Genomic DNA, 22,629 nt, shown 5'->3' with positions numbered 1-22,629 from the left:
AAAGCCAAGCCTGGAGACTGTTAGCTAAAATGTTACAAGGATTTGCAAAAAGTAAAGAACGCACAGTGATGCCTTCAGGCAGACTAATAATTACTTTTGACCGGATGACTGAGCTGAAAAACCAGTGAAAGACTGCTTCTAATAAAATCTTTCATTTAATTTTTCCATGAGCTTCCCCCCCACATACACGCTTTTGAAGTTTTTTTTTTAAGGTACAAACAGATTTTAAATATAATTATTTTAAATTGAGGGGGCAAGCCTTCTGTTCTGAAGGAGCCGAACCACCCACAGCATTTTGATTTTTCAGAACTTCCATCCACTCTTTAAAAAGCATTTTTGAAATTTTTCAGAAGATGAAAATTATTTCAGTAACTTGCCTCAAATTTGAGTAGCACAATTTGCCTGAAACTGCCCAATCTGTTTGCCTAAAGATCTCTGAGTGGTGTCTGCTACTAGTGAACTTCCAGGGAGGCTATGATAGCATGCTCTCAGAATAAAGGCTGTACCATAATTTTAAGACCATTTGTATACCGTAACAGGCACTGCCCTGAAAGTATTTAGTGAATCGCTTTTATGGGAAACAACCTCTGCCCACTGCTCACATACTCTGCTAGAAATTACAGGGGAGGAAGGGGGAGTCTTACTTTTGCTATTTGCTCCTGTTAGCACACTTACTCGTATACCTTAAAAATCAACGTACTAAAATTAATTTATAAGTAATAATTTCAAGTGAAATTGACTTCCTTTAATTACATTTAGTGTTATATACTGTGATGCATTATTAAATAAAAAATACTATTACAAATGACAAAAATCCATGCTTAATTTAAGTAGGCCAATTACTTTAAGTGCTGTTACAGTCAGAAAAGTGATTCAAGGATAAATATAGGAACACACAACACCATTTCTTCAATAGCTTCCAGATCAAATTCAATGTAAAATCCAAAAGGTCAATTTATTTTTTTTTCCTTTTACCCCACGACATCATAAACTCCCTATGAGACTCTGAGAACTTGGCTGGATTTTTTCTTTCCTAGCATTCTCTGCAGCAGTAATTGTGATTATACATTATGTCACAAGACATACTCTTCCCTGCCTCCCCCCAATTCCATCCAGGTAAAAGTTGATGATTTTGTATTTGTCTGCAGTCTAGACATCTAGTAGCGCTGTTACACATGCATAACCAGACAGTGCAGAATTTGCACGTAAAAAATGCTCAGAGGATCCTGTTTCTTGTTGGAAGGAACAGAGCTACAATCCAGTCTATTCCTCCCTTTATATTTTTATTCAGCACCAACAATGACAGAGGTGTCCAAGGACTCCCTTCCTGCATCATTGCTGTTGGGGATTGATGAGCGTAATGAAGGCTGTGGCTGATTGCTTCAATTCAATATTCAAAAACAAGAATCCCAACTCAAGCTTCTCTGCAACAGTTCCAGCTGGGATGCTCCAACTGACCAAAACCAGGTGTTATTAATAACGCATGTAAACACAACCATACAGCACATGCAGAAAACACCTAACACTTTCTGATAGTGTCAGATGTGCTGAACTGGCACATACCAACACATGTGCAGTTGATCCAGAACTCAAGTGCCATATTCCCTGTATTTGTGTTAAACAAATGGTCACAGCAAAAGCCTGCAGAGGAATACGGCAGCCCTAGTGATGTAGAAATGGCTGTCCGACAACTGAGCTAATGATACAAGAAGCAGAAGACAACTAATGTTATACGGACAAAAATAAAGTACATTTTTATGATAAAGTAAAGCAAATAAGATGGAGGTAATATATGCAAATGTCCTACTTTGCTTTTGATGTGACAGCCAATGCTCCACATCTGATTCACAGCATTACATACAGGAATTGTGTAAAAATAAGCATATCGTAAATTTCATTACTAGTTTCCTTAGCTGATCAAATAATTGCACGAGTAGTGGCCTGCACAAAAGCCCTTGTACAGTAGGAGACCATCTCAGGATCAATAGCTAGTTGTAAAACTATTGATAGAATAAAGCTTGTAACTTTAAATCAAGGGCCCTTGACAGTTAGGACTCGGAAATAAAACTACCATGTAACTGCTGTAGGGAAAACAAACAAACAAAACAAAACAGGAAACAGCACACTGAAAACCAAGTACTTTCTACATAGCAGGATTCATCCAGAAGCATTCAAATGGATGTGGCATTCATGAGTATAACGAAAAAAATATCTTTACTCTTACAAAAAATGAAATTAAAAATATTTTTTTTTTTTTAGTAGTAGCAGCAGCAGGGTTTTTCCCTCCCTGTAGAAACAGAGCTCCATAGAGTCTTGAAAGGTCCAAAGTTCTTCAAAAGTTTCTTTTGTAAAGCTTCTGTACAACACTTTTCTTAACTAGATAACACTGTCACTTATCAACACCAAAAATCAGAAATAAAATACTGCAGCTCCCTTTCACAGTTCTAGAATCATTTCACTGACAAAGTGGAGTCAAAAAAAACTGTTTTGTCTTACACTGTAAAATATGCACGTGCAGGGAAGCCGAGAGACTTGATATAACCACAGAGACAAAGAGCTTCCAACAGTAAAATTAATCTGGTGAAAACATAGCTATTACTCACATTCTCTTCAAAACTATGACTTGATATTCCTCATTGCTTTTGTTTTCACATCCAGCTGTCATAATCCTTCTCAAATCCTTCCTCTAACCATAGAGCTATTTGCTTACCCCAGAAGCGCATTTTCAACTGTTCATTACCCAATCTCGTCTTACTGTGGCCAGCACCCACTGCTTTTAACCTATAGTCATTTTAGAGGTTGGTATAAATCTATATGAAACTTGCCACACTACCAATTTTTGTCAGAAAATTTGATTACTGATGTTTCTACATCCAGGAGGTCAGCAAAATAAAACATTACACTTCTCGTAAGCCTTTGCACACCACTGATGCAATATATGCTGCTGCACAAAACATACTCCTGTCGATGAAAAAGCAATTCAAAACATCAGCACACCTGAAGCTTTTTAGGATGACAACTTATTTGGCTGCTATTTCAGGGTCTTTGACAGGTAGATAGACCTAGTGCCACAGAGCACTGTATGACAGCCATTGCCAACCTTGGGTCAATTCATTTTTTCCCCAGAAAATTAACATCTAATACCCTGATTTAGCATGGGATTTTCATACAGACGTTTAAAGTTAAGCAACGCATTTAACATGACCCTGATAACCTTTGAGTTCTTACTGGAATTGGTTGGTTCCTGAATGTACCACTTAATTCTGTTACTTAAAGAATTCCTAAGGAAATTCCGAACACTGATTCAGTCACACAGGGAGGAAGGTTTTTCTTTCCTTTTCACACATGGGAAAGCAAAGCATTAGAGAGGCTTGAGAGCCTTCTCAAAATGATATGGCAGAGAATAGCATGTCAAAGACAGGTTTCAGTCTCCCCCATTCCGGCCTTGAGCTCCAACAGCTTTACAGCACAACAGCAAGAAAGGAAATTTGTCTCATCTTATCTTAGCTGTGGCTTACATGAATTACTGTATAGTCCCTCACCATCATTTTCCTATCAGGCAGCAGTCTCATCAGGAGAAAACTCCCATATTGATCAATAGGAAGTAGATTTCTGTGCCTCTTCTGAAATTATGCACAAACCATAAAAGAGAGAAGTGAAAAAACAAGGGTTGAGTCATAAAGATGCATTATTTATATGAAATCTCTCTGTAATTGTACGAAAGCTCATTTTTCCTTATACAAATACAGGAGAACTGTATGGGTATGTATTAACTGACCTTTCTTCCACTCAGTAGATCTTGTGTCATTGAGAAGAGTTCGAATGCTACAGCTTTCAGGTCTGAGGTCTTCGGAAGGCCACTTTTTCCAGAACCAAGCTATTATACAATTCTTCACCACAAAAGTGACAAAACCTAAAAGCTGGTTTCAGGTAAGGTGCAATGACAGAGTCTGAACCCTTCTGCATTATGCAATTTTCTTTAAAATTTCTGCATCTTTCCTGTGAACTCTATCAATTTCTTCTTACAGGTTCAAAAACAGAATTTTAGGCATGTTACTGTGAAGGACCACATTCTTTCAATGAAGTTATGCATACAGATTTGTATCTGTTGCTTCAGTGAAAAAATGTCAAATAAAGCATATTTCATCACAAGTCCAAATCTATTAAGGTCTTTTTTCTTTAGGCTGTTCAGTGATTCAGTGACTAATCTGTATTTCTGACTGCGAAGTCTGTTACTTTTCCTTAATTTAGCAAGTGCAGAAATTATAATACAAAACATATTTCTGTTAAGGGACAAGTAATTCATGAGGTAAATATTTTTCAGCTCCAGTATAGTACAGAATTACTGTAAACACGGGAGTTCTTTAAATTGGGCAATATTATTTTGTCTTTAGAAAACCTGACAGTTTCCACAAGGAGGACACCAAGGGATTGGCTTGTTTTTAGAGATCAGCAGATGGACAAATTAAAACATTACTCCAGGGAATAGTATAACTTCCATAGAGTAGGCAGAGAAGGACTATTTGTTAAACTACAAGCGCCCAATGCTGGAAACCCTCCATAATGACAAACACATGTTCTTCAAGTGACCTCCCTTCTCAGAGCCAGCAGTCAACTCCTGTATTTTGAGCAGGGAAGTGTCACTGAACATGCATAAGCACAGCTCTGCTGAAGCAAACTAATGAGGGCAATGGGCATGCCCTGAGAGCCAGGTGCTGTTCTTGAGCTCAGCATGCAATTTCCTGGGCAGTAGGTTATTTATCCTGTATTCACCAATGCCTGCCCAGAGCTGGCAAGGTTCAATTGCCAAATGCTTCTTTACAGAAACCCCTCCAACCAAATTTTTATGAAAACATCCTTCTGATGGAATTAGTATAAGATAGTTGTTCCATCCACAACAAAGAGGAAATAGTGCACGGACAGCTGCAATATGCAACATGCTCTCAACTGGAAGGAACAATACCTGCAGCAATCCTCCATTCCCTTTTAGAGTTTGTTTTATGGGTGACAGGTGAAGGACAGTCTGCTGTAAATGGAAAAAGATTAATTTGATATCTAAATTTACAGACCATGTAAATTCAGGGCTTCAGGATTTGGTATAAAGACATTAACCCTTTGCAGAGAAGGGCAAAGAAACCTATATTAGTAGAAAAAGAGACAGGATAATATAGTAACCAGGTTTGCTACCAGGGAAAATGGGTGACAACAGTTTCTACATAGGTCATCTGCAGTGTTACCAAGGCCAGGAATCTCTGGGGTTTAAACTGCCCCCTTTGAAGACCTGAGTCAAGCAGCCTAATTTCTTTCAGGTTTAGAACGTTAAAGCTACAAATTAGAAGGAAAGTAAGTAAAGTAGCTATAAGATGATGTTTGTAAGGCATCCTTAAGATTTTTTTTTCTTTCTTGAAAGTAACTCTTTGAATAATTTCATCTTTCTAAGTCCAACCCTAATGCTATATAGCAACATTGCCATCACTACAGGAAGACTACACCAAAAGAGCACCTACCATGTACATTGTGGTTTTTGCTTTCAAAGCATTCAGTAGTGGAGCATTATATAGGACAGTAATAAATGACAGCTTATTTGCTAGGTTGCTACATTTTTGAGCGTACAGTTTACTTCTAATGCAAGTTATCGTGGCAACTTCTCATGCTTAAAATAATTTTAAATAATTAAAAGCACATTAGAGCCTCAATTGATTTCCCACTTAAAATTATCCTCATCTTCTGCCTGGTCATTTGCTTTTCTTCAATAGCACATCTAACAAGTCAACCTTTTGCATAGCCCTTTAAAAAAAAAACAAAAACATGCGCGGCCCAAATTCAAAACCAAAGATGTTATCTCTGATTCGCCAATGAAAATCCTCCATAATATAGTAAGAATACAAATAAAATTGTAGTTGGTGAAGGCTGTATAAAATCTAAACTATATACAGAGATATACATGAGATTATCTTTCCAACTACAATCTAACCTCAATTTCCTTTCTTTATATTCTGTTCATACTAAGTCACCACACCAAAAACATACACATCCCATTTTAAACCCGAAGTGTTTACATGGTTTTAAAACATTCCATGGAAAATTTATTTCCCCCATTACAGATGCTATATACTAAGATGAGAGTACTGAAAATATTTAAGTTAATCATATGGAACAATGTTCCTATCAGTTGAGCAGGGTAACAAAAAATATGCACACATTTCCCTTCACTCAGAGCTTGGCACAATGCAAGGTTTATTTTTTATTGCTTCTTTACACCCATTACAGGGTAGTAAATTTCCTTGGACATAGACTTTTTCCCTAAGTTTCAGACCAAAGTAAAAAAATTTGCTGAAGGAGATGCATCAGATGTAGTAAAAAAGCTAACTCTACCTCTTGGTTTAATGCCAAGAAGTATAACACTGAGTTACTCCTGATGGAGAATAGTGAGAGGAAGCATGTGCAAAAAGATATGGTAATAGTTATTTTGAAAATTAATTTTTAAAGAGAACAGTACTTAGCTTTGATAGAGAGTGTTTTCAGGGAATGGGTAGAGGCCATGTTGAACTTCCTTGCACAGCTACATGACCTCTGCCAATCAATGTCAACACTTTATTAATATTTTACTGAAAAAGTGTGAGATGATTCAAACTTTGGCTGTCTTGGTAGGTGTTGCTAAGCAACTTTGCTGCTTGTCTGAGAATTAGTTTTCACTGCAACCTTTCCTTCAAATCAAAGACCCGTGTCACTTAAAACACTTCGCCCTTTGCCGAGGAAGAGCCCAGCAAGTTCTACCCCCTCCCCTTTTATATTTTCCTCTCCTTTTCCTAGTTGAAAGAAATCAATTTGATAGTGTCTGAAATTCTCCGCTTTACTCACCATAATCACTGTCATAAAAGACTATGAATTTCTGCCATCGCAGCTCGGTGACCAGTTTCAGCATAACGTCGTTGAGGCGGACTGGTGGTCGGGCAGCCAGTGTGTACTCCTCCTCCTCCAGGCTGGGGTTCAGGTGGCAGGCCGTGCGCGGGGAGCCTCCCGTGTTGCGCTGCACAAAGAGGTGTGGGATGTGCATGGCATCCGTCAGGGACTGCAGGGCATTGGCCGAGGCACAGCCAGTGGACGTCACTAAGGCTAAGATCCCTAGGGTCATCAGGTCACAGGCTGGAGAAGAAAAGAAATAAAGTAGGGTTGAAGCAGGCTCAAAAACTCCTTTCACTGATCTGGATGCTATGAAGGGTACAAGACAGGCTTTACCCTTGCCATTAACACAGAGCTGAAGAGATTTCTGCTACAGTATCAGCTGAAGCCTTTCAGAGATAGGTCCTGTACCTTTACAGTAGGAGACAGTATCTGTAATCTGTACAGATAAGACGAAGTTGAGAACAGATACCATTACTGTCCTCGTTTCTTCAGACTGAAGCCAATCCAAATGTAGATTACAGCCCTCACTGTGAGGGCTCTAAGTGCACCACCCACTTCTAACTTGGTCATACACATTGGATGTGGGCTTCAGACAAGAGTCTGATCACAAAGAGTGATTTCAGTTTCAAGGATGTGTCTTATACAAGAGACTTTTGAAGGATTTTTAAATTGATGAAGAAACATTCACTGCTTGCCTCTCAGAGCAACAAGGAAACAACAGAAGTGCTCACTAGAATGAAGGCAAGTCATGAATGATTAAACATTTATTAATAACACTGTAGTTCTCTGTAAAAAGATCTGGGAAAGCACGTACCACTTAAAAACACAGCGTACACTTTTGCCCCACCTGCTTCCAAGAACGAAGAGTTACTGAGCTGGAAGCACAGGGAGGGCAGTGATGGCGGCAGAGGCCTGCGCGGCCTGGGCACTGGCCGCCACCCTCACCGCTCGCTCCTTCTGGTCAGCCACCCTGATGTCCAGCTGGCACTGGAAAGGGATTCCACCCAAAGCCCCTAGCTATACCTCAGCAGCTATTTAGTCAGTAGTTGTGGTACAGTTTGTCCCCGGGAGCTCCTCAGGCAGCACAGCGAGCTCTCACCTGCCTTGCAGCTCCCCAGGGAAGCCCTTGAGGAGGGCTGGGGTGTTGCTCAGGGTTTCAGCAGCATTGGTCCCCAGGTGACCACCTGCACAAGCACAGCCTGCCCAAAGGAAACCATCCCGCTTCCCTGGGTGCTGCCTTGGCACAGAAGAGCAGGCTGCCCACGCATGGCACACTCTATGGGGCTGCCAGGACACGTGCCAGGCAGGGGGGGCACACGCATCCCCCCAGTCACGGAGCAGCTCCACCGGTCTCCGGTGGAAACAGACTGAGCAGTGGTACGAAAATGAACACAGCGTGCTAGGAGGATTTCTTTGTCCTCCTCTGAACACTTCCTTTTGTATCTCTACATTCAGAGGCCAAAGAGCCAAAGGAGTGGGACAGGTTATGAATAATTATTAATAATTAACTGTTAATTATCAAATAATTATATAAAGCCATGGTAATTAAATACATAAAGCTGTGCCTAATGCAACCAATGAATCATTTCGCCAAGTATCTTCTTAGAACAGACAGAAAATAAATACTTTTCACTTTTATATGAATAACAAAAAATGTTTGATCCTCTCTACATACAGAGCATTCAACATGTATCCTAATGCAACAGAGAAAAATGAAGTGCTTCTTGATGGTCTTTACAATAAACATATGTCAGCTGCGTTATCTAAATTTACTCTGTGTTAATTATAGTTATATGAAATTGTTCTTTGTTTTTCTTGAGAGCTGACCTGATTTAGCAGCGGGGAGGCATTACATTTGCCAAATGGGAGACCCAGGATCAGGAACAGATTTGATTTCCCAGGCTCTTTGCCAGAGAAAACTGAACATGCCATACAGGTAATTCATTTAGTCACAGTAGGGGAGGGAACAGGAAACAGAGAAGTGGGAACAGAGGGAGAGAACAGCAGAGCTGAGCTATAGACCCCTGCAGAGAGCACCAGCCAGCGAGCTTTGCCACCACCAAGGGCGAGAGAAGCAAAGCCACACAGATCCACAGAAGGAACAATTTACTTGCACAAGCAGACAGGAGAGAAGAAACAAAGCCCTTTCTGACAGGAGGCTGCATTCAGACAGTCACTTATTCGTGGAATATAGAGCTGATCATCAGTTGCATGACAAGAGATAACTTCATTCAGCAGTTGACACTAATCAAAAGCTGCTCACATACTAGCAGCAAAAAGACCAGAGATATGACAGACCACAAACAGCCCGCAATTCTCCCCGCACAGCCCACAGAACACAGCTGAAATACCTCAGCAATGTCTGTTTTGGTTGAGGGACTTTCACTGTTTTGCAGTTTGTACCAATGGGTTAAAATGAAGAATTAGTCAATCAGCTTCTACATTCTGATATTTTGTCAATTGACTGTGTTCTGCCTGAAAGTATATGCTACACAGTGTTTTCTCCTCTTGCCTTTGTTTTGCGATAGTACAGCAGGCAATATAAACTGGAATGACTAAGGAAAAAGGTTTCATGTTTTCTGAATCACATTTAGTCAAATCACAGAATGTGAAACAGTGCGTGTCATTTTCAATAGAAGACTTTCGCTGAATAAAATGTGACAGATTCCAAGAAGTTCAACCTCTAAAACCTTATTGTTCTGAAGGCTGAGAAGCTTTTAGCACATTAAGAAAAGTTTTTTGTACGTGAGTAACACAATGGGGAACACAACTACACAAGTACAACAGACTCCAATTCATTAAAAAAAAATCTCATCAACTCTTAAAACATCTTGAAATTACTTACCAAGAGAATGTTGAAAGGATTACAGAATCCCAGAAGAAAACTGGTGAGAATGTTTAGGATTTTCTCTTCCTCCTCACCCCCCTGCCCCCATGTATGCCTATGCTTTGTTGCACACAAATTTTTGTGGCATGAGAAAATATTTGTAATTTTGTTTTACTTTATACTAGCTATGGATTTTGAGCAACCATCAAGCATCCCTGATCATGTGACTGAGTAAATAAGTAATTCTGTGCCTCAGCTATAATTTCACAAGCACTCAAAAGAACCTGAACTTTTTGTACATTCATTTCATAATCCCTATCCTTATTTCCTTAAAACTGAAATACAGAAATTTGAAGCACTGTGGTTCATATAAACTTACTAACAAAGGAGAGAGGAATCCAAACACACTGATCTTAAGTGATCTTTCTTATTTACTAGAGATGTACCACACTTTCATCTAGCGAAGACGCTTTCCTATTTATTTACCCTGTAGGTAATAATCTCAAATTTCAAGAAATAATGCTTTTAAATCTGAGTTCTACAGATAAAAGACACAACGTTCTGGCAATCTTGCCTCCAGATTTCACTGCTATATGAATAGCAATAATTATTAATTTACTGTATCAAATGTCTTCATTGTCAGGATACATTTTAAGAGGATACCAACATCCCACAAACCGTACTGCAAGAAATGTGCATGTTAACCTGGTGAAAACATGATCGCTGTACTTAGAGAATAAATTTGCATTCAAACTATTTTAGCAGATAAAATTATTTCACGGTAGTTATTGGTCAAAATTTTCTTCTAATAGCAGACCATCTCTCAAGTTTATCCTTGACTGTTTCCTAAATTATCAATTAATCCAATTTATAATCATCTCTGTGAAGCATCTCTCCTAACCTGTTCTTCTGAAAATGACTTTCAACAACTCCCTTTTTCAAATCTGCTTGACATTTTGTCTTTGACTGTTATTTCCATGATAGAAGAGCAGACGAATTCCCCATCTATTGCATTATTTTCTAACATTTACCTCCTCTGTAGGCACTATCTTTTTCTAGGTTTTGTGTTGGATATTATCTCTGTCATGTTGACAGAAGTAACACCGGTTGATATATTTGGGTAATCTTCTAACACCCATTTTTCTAACTTGACTCTAACATCATAGCTATACATAGAAAACTTTCACATTCTTGGACCACACCTCTAACTCCATTAACACCACAAGTGAGCCTGAAAGACCAGTTATGATTTTTTCATACTACACCTTATCTCTACTGCCTTTTTTAACGTGTGGGACTCTGTGGCATATGACACTAGAATTCTGCTTTGCTACAATCACATTTAAGATCTTGCTCTTCTACCATTGCTTCCTGTGTTGCCATCCTGTTTCTCAAGACATGTGGACAACGAAGTTTGTCACCATGTTCATAAGGATATTTGTATTGAGGGCTTTAGCTCAGATCCCCTTATAATTAAATCCCTCTCTCCAAACTACATATAATCAAAATACTCCAAAATAAACTGTTATCTTGCGCCTGGCAACATGACAATATGACTGTCTTTCAGCCTCCCTTTCAGTGGTTTCCTATTATTCAGGATAGGATATGAACTTGTTCCTTTGTTACCACAGTTATCAATAGACCAGCTGCCACTAATTTCTGATCTAGTAATACATCCACCTACTGGCATTCACACTGCCTCTTCAAACTTCAAAGCCTTGACGTCTCTCACTTCTGTGTGTCACTACAGCTGGTCCTACCCACTTTGAACCCCATCAGATAAATCCTCTGTTTTCCTTGATATTTTTTCTTCTTTTGCAGTTTGACTAGCCCTTAAGAGCTCTTCACTGCACAGCAAATGGAGGATTATCCTAATAAAACAACTTGTGCTTTAAAAAATTTCTGCTGTTTGAAAATTCAGAGGTTGCTGCCTTTTTGCTTAGAAAGATTTTCAAATGAAGGAAGAGAACATCAGATGCAGCAAGGGAATAGAAATCCAGTCACACTGCACATACCTGGTGTTTCTGATGCAGTAGTCTGCAATGAAATGATTAACAAAGTTGGCACTTAAATGTTTGTAATTAGGTTTCAAAGCTACCATCCTGCTGAGATGAGGGACTTTACATTTCCCTTAGTATTATTGTCCCAGTCAATTTGGCTGATAAGTTATTTTTCACATAGTTTATCTTTGAAAGCCAGAAGGAAAAAAGATATTATCAAAACACCAAATTCAAGAAAATATAGCAAATTCTGGGAAGAATATCTTTTGGGAAAATAAATCCCCATATTTCCTGAAATTATCAAGGCCTGTAATTTATTCTGCTGAAGGTGCACAGTTGGCAAGTCTACCAAATAGCCTAGCAACCATGCAAAATATCATGTGCTATATGCAAACAAACAAGGAACTAGTTATTGTGTTATTCCTCTATACAAAATTTAACCAGCAATTTGATTCATTTGTTGATTTATAAGTGAACAGATGTACCTAAAGGTTTTGAGTAAAACATTGGAATAGTCAAGAATTAGGAGATAAAAACATATCCATTCAGAAAGCTGATAAACTGTATCTTTAATCAAGACGTAAGGTCTTCAGGAAACACATCCATGGAGGTTTTTTTTTTTTTTAAACTTAAATGAAAAAAGTCCTTCTGGGAGATTTGCCTGGAGCACTAAGATGAGATAAAAAGGATGATGGCAGAAGAAAAAAGACAGCAGCCTTCCCAACAGTAGTTCAAAACAATAAGGATGGTGATACAGTCCCTTCAGAAAAAAAAAAAGAGAAGCATTTTCATGCACATCTAAACAAAAAACAAACGTCTCTAAAGTAGTACGTGAGAAACTTCTCTGAAGTCAGGAGCACAAGCCCACAACAAATATAATCATGTAGAAAAGTGGCAAGACTTTTAGCTATCTACATTTGCATTCTGTTTAGGTCTTAAAAAGATCTTTAAAATGTAAATGCTTCTGTGCAAAACCACTCCGTCAGGCATACAAAATTAAAGTCATCTTAATATCACTGAAGATATTTTTATTAAAAATATTGATCTATAGAAAGATTCGCTCCTACTATTGATGAACTGAGGACAATATCAAAATCAGAATCATTTAAACACTCTCTCAACCTTATGGTTCACTAAGTGGGGTTTCCAAAATAATGTTTTCTTTTTGTAAAAATCAAACCAAACAAACCTCCTAACTAGCCCAACTTGGATTGTTCTTTCGATACAGCATTTAAGAACAATAAATATTCCCTCCCTTTTATTTAAGCATCTATTATTCTGTATTTGGGACCAGAAACCAGGCATTCTTAGATCCCACAGTCCTTGGTGTGATTATCTTGGAAGCTACAGGGAAGTCTGACATAGCCTCACCAATAGCTCCCGACGTCCTGAGTTCCCCTACTCGCTAACATTCAGAACCCCAACGTGATACCAAGTCTTTCACTTGATAATTTCAAATAATGAAAGTATTCCACATGTATAACAGTGTGTTGTGAGAAGGGCCTTGGAGAGCACCAGTGACTAGCCTATCATTCAAAAGGGCAATGCAAACCCTAACAAATACTATGGACTCTGTTCCAATTAGAACTAACAGTGAGACCCAAAAAGAACAGAGCATAGACGGTGTTTGTCAGATGGATAATCCTGCTGGACTTCCCAGAAACTTTGTATTTATTTACCAGCAGTGAAATGGCCATTTTCACCCTCCACAGGTATTTTTTGCTACTTACTTTAGTAATAACTTCCAACTAAAAACACGACGCTAGATAACACATTGAAAAAAAAAGAATTATTGCTTAAGCTGTTTCTAATTTTTTTCCCTCCATACTTCATTATCTCCTTGGTCTTAGAAACCATAAGATACGGGAAATTTAGGTGTTTTTCTTAGCAACTGAATCTTAGAAACTGCAACAAAACTGCTGAGTCAGTTGAAAATACTTTTTTCTTTTTTTTTCTTGCCTTTTTTTTTTAAAAAAAAAACTCTACCCTAAATTGTATGGGTATATGCAGTCCTATAGCCAGATACTTTAGTCTCCACTTCAAGGAAAATTCTTAGTAGTCCAGCTCAAAGCACTAATTGATCCCAAAAATCAGCTACGCATCATTGCTTATATTTTCTAAGTTAATGCTGATTATTTCAGTAGGCCACCAGTTACAAGGAAAAGATTCAAGAAAATTAGTAAATGCATATATTGGTGTGCATGCTTAAGTGTACATGTAGTCAGCATGTCAGAATATCCCTGACAAAGCAGTGTCTAAAAATAGCATCTCGAAAGCTAAGGAAAGCATGAGAATTTGAAATGTTTACAAGGAATAAGTTTCGAAAATAATATTAAAGAACTGTCCCATTCTTGAGTTGCTCTTTTTATTGCATTTCAAGCATTCAGTAGCCTAACCTGAACAGGAAGGGAGAGAGCGGAAGAAAAGGGATTTTAATATATACATATATTCCTCCCCCACACCCCTCAAAAAAGATATTGCTAGCCATTACTCACAAAAGAGACACGCAATGGCAACATCACCTTCCTTGTGCTGCTTTGCCCACAGGGGAAGCAGTATTTAGAAAAAACTTATTTTCAACTATATGCCTTACTACCCAATACCTTGTGGGCCATTGTCAGCATATACAAACTGTCAGAGCTCTCCTGACATTACCAGAACTGTCCTTTACCTCTAAATAACAGTGACTACGCCTTGCTTCCTCCTTTACAACCATGTTTCATCATTTTCAGTAAATTGTTATTGTTGGTTTATACACACATGGAAATATCATCTAGTTTTAGCATGAAGGCTGCAAAACGCTTTTGTTTTATAGCAAGTATTTACCATTAGCAAAGTCACAAAATTGCATAGCACCTTTCCCTAGAATACATATTGACTGCAGCAATTGGAGGTTAAAAGTAATTTCCCAGGAAAAGCAAACCAAAAAGAAATATAAAAAACGATGCTATGCATTTATATCACTATCAACCTGATAAAACACTAGCTCCCATCCTTGAAAAGTTATCAAGGGGGGCAGGAAGAAGAGATATCTAGACCAGATTTCTGTTGAATTTTATGCAGATAAAGAAAAGATTCAAAATTGTAAGTAACACACCACAGAGAAGGAATACAGCTATCAAAACTAGAGTTGTAGCTTTCATTTAACGTCCTGAAGCATATTAATAGCTCTCTTCAGTCTTTAATAGGCTAAAACAAAACATGGAAGTCCTTTAACACCTAGCACAGAAGCAAAGCTGCTCTACTGGCAAAGCAGTTGTTTCCATACAATTGAGTGATGCCACCAAGTGGTCAACAAATGCACCAATTGCTTTCCAAGTAAAAATTTTGGATTAATCTTCATTGAACACAGTACTTCCTGTACAGTAAAGCTACCAGCATGAAATTAGGGCATATGCCACTTAAAAAAAATAGTGCATTAATTGAGAGCAATAGTGAAAGATAAAGAGGCGGCCTTATTTCACACAGGACGGATCAGATACTGCCCTCTAGCTCCTCCAAAGAGGGGAAGAATCTCAGAGCAAATGCAGCCTTATAGCCAATACTCTACTTTATAGCTGAGTATTGCTTGGCTTTATACTTGGGTGGATTGGGAAGACTGACACAGTAAAGACTGCATAATGTATTTTAAAAAGTTGTTTACTTTTTTGTTTGTTTTGAGCTTTTTGTTTTTAAGACAGTAATTTAGAAATTCAAGTAAAGATATGAAACATCACAGAATTTAAACATTTTCTAGTTTTTTTTTTTGTTTTTAATACTAAAAAAACAATTTAGTAGTACCTGACAGTAATCCGCCAGAATAACCGTACTATTGACAACAAAATGGAATTCCATTAGTAATGTTTTTCCTCAAAGAATAAGAGCTTGGCATGATGTTTAAAACTGAATAAGCATTTCTGGTAATTTTGAATGGCACCTGGTTTTACAGAACTACACATTACTCACAATGGGATCAATACTATTTTAAGGCACTAGGTAGAAGTGAAACCCTCCACCCCAAGATCTGATGTAGAATTAACCACAAATCATCTCAATTATTTGAGGGGCATAACAACTATGTTCTTTACTGAATACTGCATATTTGACTTCCACTCCTAGCAAGTTCTTCAATAACTGTTTTCTTTTGCCCTTCAGCACAGACTAAACTCCATTTTCTCACCCTCTGCTTCTTTCACCTGCCTTTCATTACAAACCATAATGATATAAAAATATTTTTTCCACACCTTCATTAGCATTCAGCAGGGATGCCCAACTTTGCCGCCTCCTTTGGGACTGTTTTGTATGTACACGCTGAGTATTATTTTAACGTCAGCATGGTTCAGCCTCAGTTCCGGCATGCACAAAAGAAAAACACTCTCCTGCCATTTACAAAAAGCAGTCAAACATAGCAGCTCCAGACAAGCTGATAAAACCTCCCAGTTCTTCGGTACTGAGAAACTCATTTGGATTCCGAGCAGTATTGACAAGCAAAGAACATGCTAGCCCTGCTTGCCTGTCTAATTAACAGCAATGATACATATGCACAAAAAGCACCAAGAGAAACTTGATTTTGAAAAAATATTTTTTTTTCCACTTCCCCCTTTAAACGGTTCTCTTTTGTATCCTGCCTTATGCTGAAAGCAGGAGGGAGAAACATCCGTCTAAGCATCACAACATTGCTTCTGAACCAGCTGCAAAAGATTTCCATTCCCTTGTTTCCCCAACACACTGGGCACACGTGCCGTTCGCGGCACACTCATACTCCCCTGGAAAATTCTGAGCAAACCAAAACACTGACGTGTGATCCCTTCTCCATAACTGATCTGCTACTGTGCTTCAGGAAAACACCTACTTCAAAATGATGAATTCAAACTAGTGCAAGGCAGCATTTCACTTTCACTGACCTAAACTTTAAGCAGGAGACTTCAAAATGAGCATCTGGGGCATATATAATACTATCAGAGCTGCTGCGTTAAGAGAAAAACTAAGTATTATGAGACAGTAAATTCAGAAAAAGCTGTAGTCACTTCCATGTGAGGTCAGCAAGTTTCATACTCCAGTGGCCAGCCCAAGACATGCACATCCTTAGAACTTATCATTCCCGTTCGTGATTCCCCCCCAACAGGTGTTACTTCTACCAGCAAAACAGACAGCAACAACACGTAAGCCATTCGAGACACCAGGAAGCAATTTGTGTGGCTGGGGAAGGGCGCTGATGGTGAGGCAGCCAGCTTTGCCAAACAACATGCATCTATTTATGCCAACTGCCGAAAGACTTGCAGTGTTTGTAGGTCTAGCTGTGACTCAGTATGTATTTATAGCATATATTTATTGACAGGGTTTAGTGGTTGATCTATTGAAAGATCTCTGCAGCGTATCACATCCTTACAACTGCATTCAAGAATTATGCAAATATTCCAAGCCTAGCAACGGTCTAAAGCTGCTATTCCATTTTTCTAAACTCAGCTTTAAAAGGAACACTCCCTTCTTTCCTCATACATGAAACACAATGAATGCCAAAATTATTTTTGCTCAATACTCAGGAAAAGAACAACTCCTCACTCAGCACTAGTATTTCAAGACAAAACAAAAATCTTTGCTTACAGTGCTACAAAATCAGTGCCATTAAAATAATCCAAGTCTATGTTCTTTATGCTAAAAGTTTGCTTTTTAGCAGTTGCCCTAGAATAACTTCAGAACCCATGACTTTTTAACATCTAATAAAACTATGCTAAATTATTAGAGCATCAATCTGAATTTCTCTCTCTCCTTCAGCTTTGCTGTAAGGAATCAGCAGAATCAGCACTCAAATCAGGGAAAAACATCAAAACCTACAAATTTTCAAGAGTTCTCATCTAAATACATGCAATGAGCCAGTTGTTCAAACAAGTTTCACACCTGATAGCTCCCAGTATGAAGCTTAGGGCAGATTTTCAAAACATCTCAACATTTATGTACCTTTTACCCAGAGGCTGCTTAAAGAACAGGCCGCTTCTTTTGATACTTAAATGAGATCTGACCTCTCTAACGCTGCATTTGGGACTGCATTTTTTTTAATTAAAAAATAAATAAATCTCAACCTGTGGATAAACAGATTTATATCATACTGTGTACTGTGGTGCAATAGAACAGGCTTACCTCATGTCAGCACAGATGCAGATATTTCTTAAATCTCATATTATTCAAAATTGTTTAAAATTGCCCTAATTATATCTTGCACTAACATTTCTCTAGATATGAAAAATCACCCTATGGAAAACACCACTTTGAAAGCTAGTAAAGTAACCTAAAATGGTGCACAGGTTTGGCAGAGGTGAGTGTCTTTCCAAGCCACATCTACCGCAAAAGTAGAAAGTTCAAAGAAAAGTCACACTGAAAGGCAAATCAAGAATCATCCAGAAGTGGTCAAACCTCACTCTGTGGAAGAGTAAGGACACTGATGTACACAAGAGACACTGAAAACAACAAAGCAGGGCAGAAAGGGGCACACCCCAAGTATGACCTTCACTTCAAACTTTCTTTGTAATAAAGTAGAAAGAACTAGAGACAATTGTATACACAGACTAGACTTATTATACAGGTTGCTATGGCTAAAATGTCATACTAACAATGTTTTAATAATAAGACAAGTGATGCCCATACCACATTATTCTAAAGCATCCTAAGAATTTTCAAAAACCTGTAATTACAATGCTCACAAATTTTATTGAATTATATGAGGGAAATGAAATATGATGATGTATACATCAAGCTAATCATTTAATTATAAAAAAAACACTACAGGATGCACTGCAGAAAAGAGACCCAGAAAAAAAAAAAAACAAAAAAACAGTATTTCACTTGTATGCAAGCCTAAACTGACTAATCCAGAAGGAACCACGTACAGAGGATCTGCTATTAAAAGACCTCAACTTCCACTGAAAGAGCCTGTTTCACTTATAGGCTCTGCCATTAGCCGGTATGCAATTCCTTCAACTTTACCTAATTTTAATAACGGTGTAATATAAAGTTATTCAATTAGATAATAGAGAAAAACTTGAGCCTCATGACATCTATCCATAAATGTTACTACACTTCTGATTAGGTGCTACTTAGAGTATATGTTAATAGTAAAGCTTAACTGGCTGTTATGTTTGCGTTCATAAAATCTCATTATAAAAACCTCCAGGTAACTTTTAGTCACACACCAGATCAAAATAATTCTGTCCCTGTTCTCTTACCACATGGTTAGGATAAATACTACATGAGACCAAGGGAGCTACCAGTGCTCTGAGTGAGAGGAACACATCCTAAGGAGCAAACACACAGTAAATAAAATATCTCACATGGTGGGACAAGTAATGGTTGGTACGAAATTCTGATCACACCCTCTTCAGTCTGTTTCTATAGGGCACTGCAACACCTTTAACCATTGTTTGCATTAAGAACTGAATTCTTCAATACAGATTAGAAGAAAATGCTTAAACTTACAAGATGGGTCTCATGACAAAAAAAAGCCAATGCCAAATACCAACTCCTTCCCTGGGCATGCAGAGATGGGTTTAAGAGAAAGGAAAGGTACACTTCACATACAGAAAGAGAAAGAGCAGGTCAGAGAGGAATCCTGCTTTTAAATATCAATTTTCTTTTTGCCAGTTACAACATAAGAAATGATTTATTAGAAAAGTGAATTTGTAAACAGAAATACCATTACAAACGAGGATTTTTATTCATGTTACCAGCTTCTCACACAACGCTTTAATTATATCTCTTAATATGCCTTAATTATTGGTTCATACAGATTTTCTGAGACTATATATTAGATTGCATATTAGATCCGCATGTTCAAGAGACAGGCCAAGGGGAAAAAAGTCAGAAACCAAATGTTAAAAAGCTATAGCACCTACAGTACCTATAGAACCTAAAGCTATAACACTTCTTACAGTTCCCACACAGTCTGAGGCATACTGTACAAGAAGCACCCAAATTTTAGGATCACTATAAATCAAGTTAGAGTGAAATGCCATAGACGAATAAACACCACTTCTAGAGCCTAGATTTGCTGACCATAACTGTTATATTCCCTGTGTTGGTTCCCCTCCCCACTCCCAGTTATCACTGCCTAATTGCTATGCTTGCTCTGATTTTTTTTTTTTAATCATCTTTATAAAAATCAGTCTTATTTGGGAGAATTTAAAAAGCCACATGCTATGTATACCATGTAAACTGTCACATTCTTTTTTTTTCTTCCCCTCCCCCTATTTTTCAGTAATTACTGAGTCGTTTTCATAAAAATAACTTAACTGCAAGAGAAAAAAAAATAATTATCAGTACTCAGGCCTGGAGGTGTTTTCCCCTCTAGGATCTTATCTGATTTCTAGTAACCTACAGAACTGGCACTGTGGGCTTCTAAACTTTCCCTAGTCTCTCCAGAAGCGAGAAATTGTCTTCCTAAGGTTAGTTCTCCAGACACACCATCAAGGTATAGATCCTGAGAGCTCAGACACAGCAGCCTCGTTCTGCAGGCTCAGTGGTTACTACTAGCTCTCCAAGCTTCCCAATTTACTTAAAATAACCCTTTCCCCAAAATCCAATTTCATAAGCTCTAGACTACTGTATAATTTTTCATTCAAGGATCTCTGACAGCTGAAGTATGTACCATAGATTTTGAAGTAGTTCCTGACAACCCTTGAGCTAGCACCAAAAAAAATTATAAAAAATACTAATGTATTTCCCAGTTGTCAGTCTCCTCAACAGCTTCATCTTCATGGTTCTTCCACGTTTATATATCTTCAGACTGAAGATTCACCTTTCCCCCTTTTTCTTTCCCTCTTTCTTGTCTGCACCATAGAGTCTCTTCCCACATGTAATCTCTTCTCTCTCCTTCCTTAAAATGAGTGGTGAGAGACCATTGTGAAGAACCCTTTGGTCATCAGCTGATTGAAGACCCTGCTAAGAACAGAGTTTCCTGCCTTAATTTCAATTTGGTCTTTAAAAACTGTGTTGGTTTGTTTTTTTCCTAAACAGTAATCAATCCTTCCACCAAGGGCCTTCCACATTCACAGGAGTTTTGTGGATCTTTCCATTGCTACTTCTGTATTATCACTAAAAAGCTTGTCAAAAATAAAAGACAAAAGGAAGGGAGAATACCCATTTTTAATAGACTTTTTCAGCAGCTGCAGGAATATCTTTGTATAGAGTCCACAATCTTGGAAAGAAATCATGCATTGTAAATAAGCCAATTCTGAAGAAAGTTTCAAAATAAAATGATTCACAAATCACAAAGCATTTTTCATAGGAACTTCACAGCAGAGCAGATGCATTTTTCCCCTTAAGGTAAATCATTCACCACTGCAGAGTTTCTACATCTTCAGGAGAGAGATACATTTTGTTTTGCCCCTTTCTTTTCTCTTATCAAGTACACATTTGAGTACATCTCTCTTGGTTTTTGGAGGAAAAAATAAAGGTTTACAGTGGTCTATGCAACCAGAAGACTCTTTCTCATACCAGAAATACATACCAGTACTTTCAGACTCTTCTCATCACAAATTCAAATCACCAAGATAGGCTTGCACATTAGCGGCCTACCTAAAAGCCTATTATTATTATTGTCCCTTTCAACCTTAGTCACAGCTCACTTATCTTAAAACACATTTTAAAGCTAGGACTATGACAACAGAAATTTTACCTAGGTCTGTCCAGCGCTTGACTTAGAAAGTTACTAAAGTCTTGACAGGCAGGCTCTTCAGCAACACAACTGCACTCCTGCACTGAAACGCACTTTAGAATGCACATACTTAGACACACCCCACACGCTCTAAAATAAGTTTCATAGTTCTCATCTTGAGCATTTTCTATAATATTTATTACAAAACTGTACTTTGAACCACTTGTATTTTGGACCTGATTCATCTGAATAAGCAACTTCTTTGAAATCAACTGCTACTTATTCCCTCACCAGGCTGAAACTATTTTATGCAACCAGGAAAAACTACCTCCTGGATAAGCCATGTCAGCTGATTTCTCAAAGGGGCCTTTTGTCAGAATGGCTCTCCATTTTTACATGATAAGAATATTTTTATATAGTCCAAATCTATATCTCGAGACCGCCTGTCTAGCAATGACCTTGTACATTTATTACCTTCTGATATTCCACAGGGATCAGTCTTATTTTACACATATATTTAGACTGACATGTATTTCTCAGTTTTACAAGAGAAAAGTGATTTTTTCCACTGGTAACATGGTTCCTTAGCTGTACAGCCCAAGGCATAATACGTTATCCTCCACCACAGTACCAATGGAGGGTGGTAATAATGCCCCAGCTTGAAGCAAGCTTAAAGTTCTGGGGAAATCTAGCCCGTTCTTGAGTGCTTTACGCCTTACATCTAGACATGCCAGACACAGCCCAAACTTTCTGGAGACCAAGGCCAACATCTACTGCAAGGACACATTATATTATCTATGCAATGTAATGAAATGCATTTCTTTTTCCTCCTTACTTTAGATTTTCCCAACCTGTTGGACTTCTATCCATGCAGGAAACCAGGAAGTGATGTACTTCTTTAACAGAGCATAAAATGATTCCATGCTGGATGATAGGAGTACCTATCCTTTCTTCTAAATTAAATATATGCTTGAAAAGCTGCAAGTGATCACAACTTTACAGGTAACTCTAAGGAGTCGAGCTTCTTTGAACATCAAAATGAGATGAAAAAGTTTTTGCGAGCAACGACCAAATATATCAGCTAAACAGAAAGACTGCAAAAGAAAGATTATATGAATTAGATAAAAGGATGTGTGGAGTTGTAATAAGAGCATCTTCATTAGATCTCTCGAGAATGACAATTACATAATAGGCAAAACATTTCTCAACATCTGTTGGTCATTTATTTATGCTTGGGTTGGCAGGGGAGCAGGGAGTTGACAGTAGCTGAA

General features: G+C 38.0%; 1 protein-coding gene across 9 annotated transcripts in view; it reads right to left on the bottom strand.

The window, feature by feature from the left end:
- Window positions 1-22,629, bottom strand: part of GRID1 (glutamate ionotropic receptor delta type subunit 1) — a 601,199-nt gene that overhangs the window by 309,792 nt on the left and 268,778 nt on the right. For all 9 annotated transcript variants that reach the window (XM_083844348.1, XM_083844347.1, XM_083844345.1 and 6 more), the window contains one exon: window positions 6,862-7,146. In XM_083844348.1, coding sequence (XP_083700474.1) covers window positions 6,862-7,135 — 274 coding nt within the window. In that variant the 5' untranslated portion in view covers window positions 7,136-7,146. The remainder of the gene's footprint in view (window positions 1-6,861; window positions 7,147-22,629) is intronic.

Source organism: Anser anser, assembly GCF_964211835.1.
Source record: "Anser anser genome assembly, chromosome: 7".
NCBI lineage: Eukaryota > Metazoa > Chordata > Aves > Anseriformes > Anatidae > Anser > Anser anser.
The sequence above is the reverse complement of the archived record's forward strand: the minus strand, read 5'-3'. Positions and strand labels throughout refer to the sequence as shown.